Source organism: Panulirus ornatus, chromosome 9 (genome assembly GCF_036320965.1).
Source record: "Panulirus ornatus isolate Po-2019 chromosome 9, ASM3632096v1, whole genome shotgun sequence".
In the NCBI taxonomy this organism is placed as follows: domain Eukaryota; kingdom Metazoa; phylum Arthropoda; class Malacostraca; order Decapoda; family Palinuridae; genus Panulirus; species Panulirus ornatus.
The window spans coordinates 30882694-30896916 of NC_092232.1; the positions used below are offsets into that span (position 1 = coordinate 30882694).

Here is a 14223-nt window from a genome sequence, read left to right on the forward strand (position 1 = left end):
CTTTAAAAATCTGAGATGTTGTACAACATCTGCTTTATTTTAATTATATACATTGATTACATTATAAAAGAAATCAAGCATATATAAGAGGGTGTTGATTGAGAGGGTAAAGGCATGTACGGAGCATCAGGTTTGGGAAGAGCAGTGTGATTTCAGAAGTGGTAGAGGATGAGTGTATCTGATGTTTGCTTTGAAGAATGTATGTGAGAAATACATATCTATACATTCCTATACATTTCAACGTATGCATACATATACAAACACATACATATTTTCACATTTACATGTTCTTACTTGCTGCCTTCATCCATTTCTGTCGCCACCCTACCACACATGAAATAGGAAATCCCCCTGCTTAGAAATTTGTAGCAAGTTGTCTGTCTGTACATATTGGATAAACTGTGCAAGCCATGATTCTGGTCCAAGTTGTAAAGCATCGAAAAATCACCATTTGGGAACTGAATCCTGGTGTGGTTTTCAGTGAAATCACTTGTTTCTAAAATTTGCTTGATTTCTTTTATAATGTAATCATTGTTTATGATTAAAGTAAGGTAGTTGTTTTCATCTACTTAGATTAAAAAAAAGTTTGGGTAAAGTTTTGATTCGAAGGTTACTAAAAAGAGTTAGTTTGATGGTAGGGATATTGGTCAAGTGACAAGTGGTGTTTCACTGGGATCAGTCTTAGGACTTGTTATCCTTCTCATTTAAACCAGTGATATTGGTAATTGTGTAAGATATTGGTAATTGTGTAAGATATAAAAAATTGCAGGTGATTTTAAGTTGGGAAATAAACATCTACAGTTACAAATTGACATGGACAAATTAATGAACTTGGTTCATAGGTGGCAAAAGAATTGGTCAAGTGACAAGTGGTGTTTCACTGGGATCAGTCTTAGGACTTGTTATCCTTCTCATTTAAACCAGTGATATTGGTAATTGTGTAAGATATTGGTAATTGTGTAAGATATAAGAAATTGCAGGTGATTTTAAGTTGGGAAATAAACATCTACAGTTACAAATTGACATGGACAAATTAATGAACTTGGTTCATAGGTGGCAAAAGAATTTTGATGACAATGAGTGTGAAGTTTTGCATAGTAGTTTTAAAGGTGAGAAGGCAGGCTATAGTATGAATTTTGCTGAGCTATCTTGGCTTATAGGTAGCACATGAATTTTAATGATGAGTGCAAAGTTTTGCATAGTAGTTGTTAAAATGAGTAAGGCTATAATATGAATTCTCTTGAACTGTCTATCTGTATCTCTGATGCTGGTTCCTACGTGGAACTCCCTCAAAGGGTTGGCCATGGCAATAGAACCTCCTTAACTAGTGAACTTTAGTGCCTCACCCTTCAAAATCTGCTGGCAGAGGGCAACTATAACGTGGTGTTTGCAGAGGCACCTACCTAATGTAGAGCAACAGGAAAAAGGACTTGGTATGATAATCTGTGGTGGCTTAAAGCCAAGTATGCAATAAAAAGAGTGAACTGAATTTTTGAGTTCTTAGTTAGGGCTTTCAATTTTAAGTTTAGGGAAATTGTCCTCACTTGTTACAGTTCATTGGTGTGTTTCCATTTTTAATATTGTGTTCATTTATGGTCACCTTACTTGAAAAAGACAAAAACAGTGGAGAGAGCACAGTGTCTTGCAACCAACATGATTCCCAGACTGAGAAATGAATTACTTTTGTGAGAATTCATTACATGACTGAAATCTATGTAACTTAGAAAAGAGAATGTTAAGATATGATCAAATGAAGGTAATCAGAATTATCAAAGGCTGTGATAGTCACCATCTAAGCAGCTACATAAGACATGATTTGTCTTAATATACTTGTTAGTGATGGATATAAACTTCTAGGCTTTTACTTTGAATGAGGACAAGTATTTTTTTTTTCAGCAGGACTGTTCACATGGATTGATTTACCAAATAGTTGTTAAAAGCAATACCATATACAAGTTTAAGAATGGACTTGATGAATATTTAGCTTTCAAGTCCAAGATTAACATTATTTGCACCTTTGTGATATGAAATGTTGGCAGTTTTTTCTTTTTGGAATATTTGTATGCCATTCTACTTTTACCACACAAATCTGTTAGTTTTTGACATTATCTACTATTGCAAACAGCCATTAAAGGACCCAATGGTTTGTTGCTCTTTGAATTTCTTTGTGTTTTTGTGTACACTGATATTTTGGTTAATTTCTTTAGGTTTTGTCACACCCCATCTCCTGTTGCAGTTTACTCAATTTTTTCCAGAATTTGTAGATTATTGATGATATATATATTGGTTAAGAACCTTGTGAAGAAAACTTCGCAGGAAAAATATATAAATGGAAAATACAATTGTTTTACTGAGTCGTAAGTTTAATGTTTTGCAACGAAGACTGGTAAGAGATATTTCACATGTCGGAAAGAATTAGGTTCCTTTATCTACTTTCTTTTACATTTTTCTGAGTAGACAGATGAGTTTTTTTTTATTTAAGCAATAGGTAAGAGCCTTCTGAAGAGAATTGCATCAAAAAACATGAAAACACAATTTATCTTATTATATTAGTTATGTGCTGACTGTTTTGAAACAAACAAGTTCTTGTCTTGACTTAATATCCCATTTAGTACACCTCATTACTGTTTTTTATTCACCATAACTTTCTCTTTAGAGTCTGCCACTAGGGATGTGTCATCCACAAACAACAACGGATTCACACCCTCCCCCTCTCCAGTATACTGGAGAACTGTTCTTTGCTTGTGTGTACCTCCACCATCATCAGGTTGACCCTTAAGTGGCAGCTGGTATTTGTTACGCCCTTAATGAAATGGCAGCTAACATCAATTTTTATTTTAACTTGTCCCTTTTTAAATATCCAACTAATTTATCATGCAATTAATACCCTATAGAAGTCTTTTTCAGTGGTAGGAAGATATGGGAAAAAAGTCTGCTCCCCTCAGCATCCACAATCTGCAGGTTATGTGTATGGCACATCATGATCCTGCTGAAAATATATGTTATTGGATGCTCTAAGTTATGACAAGGAATGTTCATGATATGCATTAGTTTGTGAGGAAAGTTAAGGTGAATGACAAGAGAAATGTGAAGAAATATGTAAAAGAATAGTGAGTGATTTTAGTGGGTTTATTCAAGAAGGATATATGTATGCATAGGAGGTGTTCTCACTGACCTCATGATTTTGGGGAAAAATTACAAAACTTTGCCTAATTTTTCCTGCATGTAATCTTGGGAGTAATGGAGGGCTTTAGTGACAATTGGTAGGTAAAGAGGTGGAATATTTCCAAAGAAAATGTACATCTGATATCCTCCCCACAATTGCGAGCCATTCCTTATCTTTCCTTTAGATTATTGTGTGAAATGTTCATTCTTTTTTAATGTGTTCATCTTGTTCAGGAAGATAGAAGACATGCATTGAACAGAGTGAATATGAATGTTATGCTAAACAGGGGATGACTTCCCATCAGTGGGCTGAGTGAAGGCATATGAAGTGGTTAGGGGAACCACAGAAAGGTCTGTGCGGAATGGCTTTGGATAGGGGAATCTGGTTTTGCTGCATTATACATGACAGCAAGAGAGTGGCTGTAAACAAATAATGATTATTTTTATTTTTTCTGGATCTTTTTTACCATGAGGGAAATGGTGAACTGTCTCCAGAAAGAGAGAGAGAGAGAGAGATGTTATTCACTACCTTAGCTATGCATGTGCATGAAATGAGAGTATGAATGAAGCAAGAGTAGAGTGTTTGGTACAAAGAAAAACAAATCCTTCATCACACTAGCAAACTAGTCTCCCTCACATTGAAAGTTCCTGCGAAAGGTGTAATGTTTTTAGATACAATTATATTACATAACACAGTTGCTTTGCTTTTATATAAAATAAGAATTCATTGGGAATGACAGTCTAAATAGAAAGAAAGAAATGCTAGCTCCATTTCCTCCTCTCATTTTGGGATCTTTTAAACATGTTATTTATGTCCTCTTCTCCCATTCGTTTAACATGGACAAGCCAGCACAAGCTAATTATAAAACTCCCTGTTTAGTTTCAGTTATCTTTGAATGGTGATATATTTCATAAAGAAAATATGTTTTTCCACACCATGATGGAATTTCTTTGATGTAGACTTACCCTACTCACTGTTGTCAACCATACACCATATTCTGTGGATTAAAATTTCCCTCTTTTCCATTACTTATTTACAGTATCCATAAGGCACTTCTGATAAACCTGGCATGCACTTCCCCTTGAATCATATATCACTTGCAAGTCTTTCTCACGCACATTCTTGATGGCAGACACCTGGTACTAATCCTTCTTACCTCTTCTGGAGTCACATTGCCCATACCCAAACAGCTACTCTATACACACCATCACCCTCCCAGTCACCACTGTTCCAAAGACATCTTCAGATATGCTGAACAGACGTACCTCAGTGAGCTGAAAATTCAATTTTACAATCTTACCTTTATAGAAGGGTATTTTATATGCGCTGTACTGGTTTTCAGGCACTTCATTTTAGGCCATACATCTGTAAAACACATTGACTGGGCAGTAAACAAAAGTAATCCCCATTCTTGAGAAACTCGGCTGCAGTCCCATCCACTCCCCACACTTTACCACATTTCATCTTGTGCAAGGCTTTCATTACTTACTCTATCTTTGCCACCCCATGTGCCATGATCTTTTCATTTCTCATCCTGCCTCATCCCAAGTATACCTTAGCCATCTCCATATTCTCTAACACAGCAGTTCTTCATAATACTTGCTCCATTTCCTTCTCACATCTTTGTTTGTTAGCACTGGTTTGCTGCCCTCATTGCTTCCTTGATTTGTCCTGTTGTTCTCTTGACTTTAGTCTCATCCTTCCTAAACATTTATTTGTTAGGTTTAGTGCTACACTGTTTTTTTTCAGCTCATTTTCCTTTGTCTTGACTTCCCACTGCTATTTCTTGTACTCTCCCAAATACTCAATTTTCCCTGTAGACACCATCTATATGTCTCTTATCTGTTTCATTGGAAAAGTAAGTTCCTCGTTCCACCATTCACATGTCAGCATCCCACTTTCTGCTTGCCACACATATTTGCCTGCACATTTAAGCTAGTACTTTCCACTCATCTTCTATTCCCTTGAATTAATTTGCTTCTCATTCTCCACAGGTTTCACTGCACTTACACTATTTTTCCAGGCTTTCTTACTTTTACCAGCATTTCATACAAATGTTAATTAATTCTTAAACCATTCTCACTTCACCAAGAAATGATCAGTCATTCTTCTTGCCAACTCTCACAGCATGTTTTCATTTGAAAACATCTCCATTGCACACCTTTCAGGTTATGCATATGGTAATCCATTAATGGTTGTTGACCCCGAATCCCATTCAACCATATGTACTTAAGTATTCAACTCTTCTTAAACCATCTATATACAATTTTCATTCTTATTACACAAAACTTTTCCCCATTTTCATTTATGCTGCAGCTCCCATGTTCCCAGTTATATCAGTACTTGCCATATCACCCATCCCTACATAACAAATTCCCTAGTAGTATGATTTAGTATCTTGCATCTGATCTGCCAATGCACTCACTTAGTTTCTCCCAAAATTCATTCCTCTCTGCTTCACTTCTGTTATAGAAGCACTAGCAGTCAGCTGCCTTACTCATTCCACATTCACTCATACTTGCATCAGCCTCAAGTTCATTTCCTTGCAATCTCTGGGACATTGTCACAACTTACTTTGCATCAGAAGTCCCCCTTCTGCCTTTACTCTTGCCCTTCCATTAATCCTGGACTTTAATCCTTACCCCATTACCCTCCAAATTTGTTTTCTATACTGCCAGAACATCAATGTTTTCAAAACAGAAAATGAGTTTATTAAGAATATTATTATAAACACCTGAACTAATAATTTGAATGATCTACCATGTTGAATTTGATGCTGGTAATTGGTCGATGCAAGTATTATGGATCACCTGACTGAAAATCCCTTTATGAACAATATCATTGTGACAACATTCGCCATGATTAGCTGAGAGGTGGTGATTCTACTAATTCTTTCACATTCACTTGAATTGTGATTTTATGAGTTACTACCTATACTGTTGGCAGATTGATTTTGGTTGTGGATATACTTTGTATATACCTATGTCAGAAAAGAAGCACATACAACTGATCTGCTGTCAGATGGTGAGCCACGAAAAGAATGGATGCATCAGCTAGCAAGTCAGCGTGCATCATATCTGTTCTAATCTCTGATTGGATATTTTAGATATGATGATTCATAGATGCCAATCACACCTAGCTTACTACTCAGCTGAATATTGCTTAGAGAAAGAGACTGCCAAGTAAGGTGTTGAACAATGTTTGTGTAACACAGAAAATGAAAAACATGGTGTTATCAGTAGTGGAGGAGTGGAAAATGCTATATTTGTTCTAACTGAATCTTACAAAGATTGCTATTTCACTTTTTTCGTATTTTTTTTTACCTTGTGCTCTTCATAACCCTTTTACTTTATTTCCATAATTCTAAATGTGTATATTGTGAAGCACCTCTTATTTTCCATGATTCATCATATTTCTTTCAATATGGAGTTTGCTATCATCACCTGCTTGCTGATGTGCTGGCCAGAGTAATTGAGTCCTGCAAATGATTCTCTTGAAGTGACTGGTGTAATCAGTAACTAATGTATTTTGAATAAGACATTGTATGAAACATATATCATTTAGTACTAAACTTGAAGACCATTACATACATAAATATGTTGTTTTAGTAGCTGTGGAATAAAATTTCAAATGCAATGCATAGAGAGTTTATTTACTTCGAGTCCTGATATATTTTGATATGTGATTTATCATAATCCGTTAAATATATACATTACAAATTAAACATAGGGATTGGTGTATTGTTGTGTAGCACTGAAGTATTAGAAGAATACATACCAGTTTGGCATCAGCCCTGTGAATTGAAACAGTTTTCCAGAATATTGTATCTGACAATAATGAGAGTTTCATGACTCTGATAGCTGAGTTTTAGCAGAGCTTAAGGATGCACTGAAGTTATGTCAGCAGACTGATTGCTGTCTTGCCTTTGGATCAATGTGACTGTAACAATCATAAGGATGATATTTGTAACAAACGATTGTTTGTTGAGCATTTCCAGAATATGTTCTCCTCAGACCTGTGAGATGTTTTGATCACACATTTTTGGAATGCACTTGCAAGTGCAATTTTTTTTAACATTCATAATCACAATCATATGTGGAATGCTTAGGATATGTGTTTGTACATTTCCTATGTCAACAGTCATCTCATTTACATTTTAGCTTGCACAAATTTTACACATGCACATGTCTTTGTACAGATTTTTTTGCTGTATCACTGAAAAATGATAATAGGAAAATATTGTTATTATATATAATAGTAGAGAAGGACTGGTAATAATTCTCATAGTATTGGTAATAAAGTATTCTAGTATAAGATTAGGGATTTTTATTCCCTTAGCTTTATGATGCATTGTTGCATATATTTTCTGTAGAATTCAACCAGTAATTATTGTTTTCATTCTGAAATAACTGGTAGCATGAAGAAATATATAGATACATGATTTTTAGGTCACATATTCTTAGTTGTGTCTATTTGGGATATAGTTTATATAATCCAGTTTGCTATGGTATTTGACTAAGATGCATTCATATCTTTTCTATGATATGAATTATTAGAGTTATCTCAGACTGTATTAAGATATGTTACATTGTTTTTATATTCACATTATTTTTACCTTGTCTCCATTTTTTGATAGGAGGCTCAATAACAGTGATGTTAATGTGTAGGGTAAGTGAAGCAAGTCTAACCAGCTGGGTTATATTATGATACACTTTTACACAACTGTGTATTGTTTAATGTTGATGATAGATAATGTATGAATTTTGTTTTATTGTACACTGATGAAAGTGATGCATTGTATATAAGAACTACATTACTTACCACTGTTTTAAATGTATTATGGTTGAGCCTTTTGTTGAATCCAATTACCTGATATTGTGGCTGTATTATGACTCCTTATGTAGTATGTAAAATATTGCATCAAATGCGATATAACAAAGAAGATATGATACTTGGACAAAACAAAGAAGAAAGTAATGTACCCATATATATATATATATATATATATATATATATATATATATATATATATATATATATATATATATATATATATTATCCCTGGGGATAGGGGATTAAGAATACTTCCCACGTATTCCCTGGGTGTCGAAGTTGGTCAAGTTTTATTTATATATTTTGTGATGATGCCAGGGAGTTTGAAAATTAGTAGATGCCTTTCGACATTATGTCATTATGTATTTTCTGTTTTCTAAATTCTTTTTTGCCTAGGTAACCCTTTTTCTATTCATGAAAAAGTATATGGTTAAAATTCATGCAAATGGTGATTTTTTTTTTGGTGATAGTCAAATCAATCCTGCAAAATTGTTCTGCAAGTGTTTTGGAAACAGACGAAAGAATGGCCCAACGTCCACACACGCATATATACATACCTATACATCTCAATGTATATTTATATATATACACACAGACATATACATATATACACATGTGCATAATTCATACTGGCTGCCTTTATTCATTCCCATATATATATATATATATATATATATATATATATATATATATATATATATATATATATATATATATATACATATATATTTTTTTTTTTTTTTGCTTTGTTGCTGTCTCCCGCGTCTACGAGGTAGCGCAAGGAAACAGACGAAAGAAATGGCCCAACCCACCCCCATACACATGTATATACAAACGTCCACACACGCAAATATACATACCTACACAGCTTTCCATGGTTTACCCCAGACGCTTCACATGCCCTGATTCAATCCACTGACAGCACGTCAACCCCGGTATACCACATCGATCCAATTCACTCTATTCCTTGCCCTCCTTTCACCCTCCTGCATGTTCAGGCCCCGATCACACAAAATCTTTTTCACTCCATCTTTCCACCTCCAATTTGGTCTCCCACTTCTCCTCGTTCCCTCCACCTCCGACACATATATCCTCTTGGTCAATCTTTCCTCACTCATTCTCTCCATGTGCCCAAACCATTTCAAAACACCCTCTTCTGCTCTCTCAACCACGCTCTTTTTATTTCCACACATCTTTCTTACCCTTACATTACTTACTCAATCAAACCACCTCACACCACACATTGTCCTCAAACATCTCATTTCCAGCACATCCACCCTCCTGCGCACAACTCTATCCATAGCCCACGCCTCGCAACCATACAACATTGTTGGAACCACTATTCCTTCAAACATACCCATTTTTGCTTTCCGAGATAATGTTCTCGACTTCCACACATTCTTCAAGGCTCCCAGGATTTTCGCCCCCTCCCCCACCCTATGATTCACTTCCGCTTCCATGGTTCCATCCGCTGCCAGATCCACTCCCAGATATCTAAAACACTTTACTTCCTCCAGTTTTTCTCCATTCAAACTTACCTCCCAATTGACTTGACCATCAACCCTACTGTACCTAATAACCTTGCTCTTATTCACATTTACTCTTAACTTTCTTCTTTCACACACTTTACCAGACTCAGTCACCAGCTTCTGCAGTTTCTCACATGAATCAGCCACCAGCGCTGTGTCATCAGCGAACAACAACTGACTCACTTCCCAAGCTCTCTTATCCACAACAGACTTCATACTTGCCCCTCTTTCCAAAACTCTTGCATTCACCTCCCTAACAACCCCATCCATAAACAAATTAAACAACCATGGAGACATCACACACCCCTGCCGCAAACCTACATTCACTGAGAACCAATCACTTTCCTCTCTTCCTACACGTACACATGCCTTACATCCTCGATAAAAACTTTTCACTGCTTGTAACAACTTGCCTCCCACACCATATATTCTTAATACCTTCCACAGAGCATCTCTATCAACTCTATCATATGCCTTCTCCAGATCCATAAATGCTACATACAAATCCATTTGCTTTTCTAAGTATTTCTCACATACATTCTTCAAAGCAAACACCTGATGCACACATCCTCTACCACTTCTGAAACCACACTGCTCTTGCCCAATCTGATGCTCTGTACATGCCTTCACCCTCTCAATCAATACCCTCCCATATAATTACCCAGGAATACTCAACAAACTTATACCTCTGTAATTTGAGCACTCACCTTTCTCCCCTTTGACTTTGTACAATGGCACTATGCATGTATTCTGCCAATCCTCAGACACTTCACCATGAGCCATATATATATATATATATATGTATATATATATATATATATATATTTTTTTTTTTTTTTTTTTTTTTTTATACTTTGTCGCTGTCTCCCGCGTTTGCGAGGTAGCGCAAGGAAACAGACGAAAGAAATGCCCCCCCCCCCCATACACATGTACATACACACGTCCACACACGCAAATATACATACCTACACAGCTTTCCATGGTTTACTTCAGACGCTTCACATGCCTTGCTTCAATCCACTGACAGCACGTCAACCCCTGTATACCACATGACTCCAATTCACTCTATTTCTTGCCCTCCTTTCACCCTCCTGCATGTTCAGGCCCCGATCACACAAAATCTTTTTCACTCCATCTTTCCACCTCCAATTTGGTCTCCCTCTTCTCCTCGTTCCCTCCACCTCCGACACATATATCCTCTTGGTCAATCTCTCCTCACTCATTCTCTCCATGTGCCCAAACCATTTCAAAACACCCTCTTCTGCTCTCTCAACCACGCTCTTTTTATTTCCACACATCTCTCTTACCCTTACGTTACTTACTCGATCAAACCACCTCACACCACACATTGTCCTCAAACATCTCATTTCCAGCACATCCATCCTCCTGCGCACATCTCTATCCATAGCCCACGCCTCGCAACCATACAACATTGTTGGAACCACTATTCCCTCAAACATACCCATTTTTGCTTTCCGAGATAGTGTTCTCGACTTCCACACATTTTTCAAGGCTCCCAAAATTTTCGCCCCCTCCCCCACCCTATGATCCACTTCCGCTTCCATGGTTCCATCCGCTGACAGATCCACTCCCAGATATCTAAAACACTTCACTTCCTCCAGTTTTTCTCCATTCAAACTCACCTCCCAATTGACTTGACCCTCACCCCTACTGTATATATATATATATTTTTTTTTTTTTTTTTTTTTTTTTTTTTTTTTTTATACTTTGTCGCTGTCTCCCGCGTATTGCGAGGTAGCGCAAGGAAACAGACGAAAGAAATGGCCCAACCCCCCCCATACACATGTACATACACACGTCCACACACACAAATATACATACCTACACAGCTTTCCATGGTTTACCCCGGACGCTTCACATGCCTTGATTCAATCCACTGACAGCACGTCAACCCCTGTATACCACATCGCTCCAATTCACTCTATTCCTTGCCCTCCTTTCACCCTCCTGCATGTTCAGGCCCCGATCACACAAAATCTTTTTCACTCCATCTTTCCACCTCCAATTTGGTCTCCCTCTTCTCCTCGTTCCCTCCACCTCCGACACATATATCCTCTTGGTCAATCTTTCCTCACTCATTCTCTCCATGTGCCCAAACCATTTTAAAACACTCTCTTCTACTCTCTCAACCACGCTCTTTTTATTTCCACACATCTCTCTTACCCTTACGTTACTTACTCGATCAAACCACCTCACACCACACATTGTCCTCAAACATCTCATTTCCAGCACATCCATCCTCCTGCGCACAACTCTATCCATAGCCCACGCCTCGCAACCATACAACATTGTTGGAACTACTATTCCTTCAAACATACCCATTTTTGCTTTCCGGGATAATGTTCTCGACTTCCACACATTTTTCAAGGCTCCCAAAATTTTCGCCCCCTCCCCCACCCTATGATCCACTTCCGCTTCCATGGTTCCATCCGCTGACAGATCCACTCCCAGATATCTAAAACACTTCACTTCCTCCAGTTTTTCACCATTCAAACTCACCTCCCAATTGACTTGACCCTCAGCCCTACTGTACCTAATAACCTTGCTCTTATTCACATTTACTCTTAACTTTCTTCTTCCACACACTTTACCAAACTCCGTCACCAGCTTCTGCAGTTTCTCACATGAATCCGCCACCAGCGCTGTATCATCAGCGAACAACAACTGACTCACTTCCCAAGCTCTCTCATCCCCAACAGACTTCATACTTGCCCCTCTTTCCAAGACTCTTGCATTTACCTCCCTAACAACCCCATCCATAAACAAATTAAACAACCATGGAGACATCACACACCCCTGCCGCAAACCTACATTCACTGAGAACCAATCACTTTCCTCTCTTCCTACACGTACACATGCCTTACATCCTCGATAAAAACTTTTCACTGCTTCTAACAACTTGCCTCCCACACCATATATTCTTAATATATATAATATATATATATAAATATATATGTATGTATATATATTTATTTTGTCGATGGCAGTGGATTACAAATTAATCTAATTACAAATTGTCAAACTCTGTTCATAAATGTGACGTAAGAGATAGTAAATGAAATGTTTGTAAAGTCTCTGAATGCCTCACCTTGCTTTCATTTTCGAAAATATCAAATATGGTATTGAACATCCAATTTATTATCCCGACGTTGTGTTTTAGATATTTTATTTTCCTTAACATTTTTCTTTAAGAACTATAGTTATACAGGATTTCATTATATGATTGAAAAAGTTTTTCAAAGGAACTTGAACTGTATGAGTCATGCATATTCATTACATTAAGTTTTACCTGTAGCAAGGGTCTAGCATTTAGTGCACAGCTGTTAACTGTTGTGATTGATTTTGTGTTCCATGTCCTTTTTCACATTCATGATGAGGTATAAGTGAAGAAACCACCTAAGATATTTTAGTTTTTAAACCTTTCAAGCGATGAAGAGTCACCTTCAGCTGAAAAATTTTGCATGTAAGATTGTCTATCACAAAGTAGAATTAAAACATTTTGATGAAAATAAGTTTGAAATGGGGTTACCTTAGCATATTTACAAATGAGGGAAAGATGAAGGTGGGAGACCCAAAAATTCTGTTTGATAGTTGTAATGGGAAGGATTTTAAGATGTAGACATGAGGAAAATATTAATGTTTGAAGGGTGCAGAGTAAAGTTTTAAGAATGAGAGGCAGACCACAAAGTGACACTGCTGTTTGAGTGTGGCTGTGGTAGATATTGTTTGAGAGAGAAAGGGTATCACTTTAACTTATATGGGATTACTTCCAGAATGGCCAAAGCCAACCAGTCTCGAAGCAGACTGATATCTTTTGAATTTGTTTTAAAAGTAATAATTTCAATTATTATATTTAATTGCTATTAGTTTTACAACTAAGAGAAAAACACTGTTGGTTTCAAACAAAAAGATCTAGAATATTATATTAGAAATAAGGTATTGATAGGTCAGCAGAAATATACCTTTGTCTGACTATGAGGAAAAAAGTTTCATTGTTAAAAGAAGTGCAAGAAAAGCACAAGAAATGTTTGTTACACTGCTCTGCAGGTAATTCATTTGGGTGGGGGGAAGCAAGTATCTACAGGTTGTCTTCTACCAACAGACAGAAGATGCTGCTGAAGCTGCCGAAATTGACAGAAAAATTAAAGAGGTGAGTACTTTGATTTTTTGTTTTTAGTTACTGTACTTTGCTTTTGATATTGGATGTGCTTGCTTTGTAAATTGAGACATTGAAATGTTAGTCATATATAATGCATTACAGATTGTAATAAGCAAAGTAACCTTTAAATTTAAAGAGGTCATTATGTCCACATAAGAAGTTTGTTTTTATTTTTAGACTTCATTCATTTATGGCAGCTTGAGCAACTGGTGCTTACTTCTTTTTTTTATTAAGCTTTGTTTAGAGTTTTATATCAACAGGTATGCTTGAGGCTTATGATGAATGATTTTTGGTTATTAATTACTATTTTTCTTAATTTTCATTTTGAATGTTTTTGTGGGTGTTTTCCTTACAGCTATAAAGATTTTTCAAACACATTGAATTACTTTTCTTTTCTCTATGGTATACAGTAAACCCTTATTCTAATGGACTTCAGTGTAATGGAATTTGGCTTCTAATAGAACCTTTAGATCCCATTGGACTAAGATTGGGATCAACAGACATTTCCATAAAAG

General features: G+C 36.5%; 1 protein-coding gene across 8 annotated transcripts in view; it reads left to right on the top strand.

Moving 5' to 3' along the window:
- snama (something that sticks like glue) overlaps nt 1-14223 on the top strand; it is a 301283-nt gene that overhangs the window by 155798 nt on the left and 131262 nt on the right. For all 8 annotated transcript variants that reach the window (XM_071664963.1, XM_071664959.1, XM_071664964.1 and 5 more), the window contains exon 5: nt 13652-13699. In XM_071664963.1, coding sequence (XP_071521064.1) covers nt 13652-13699 — 48 coding nt within the window. The remainder of the gene's footprint in view (nt 1-13651; nt 13700-14223) is intronic.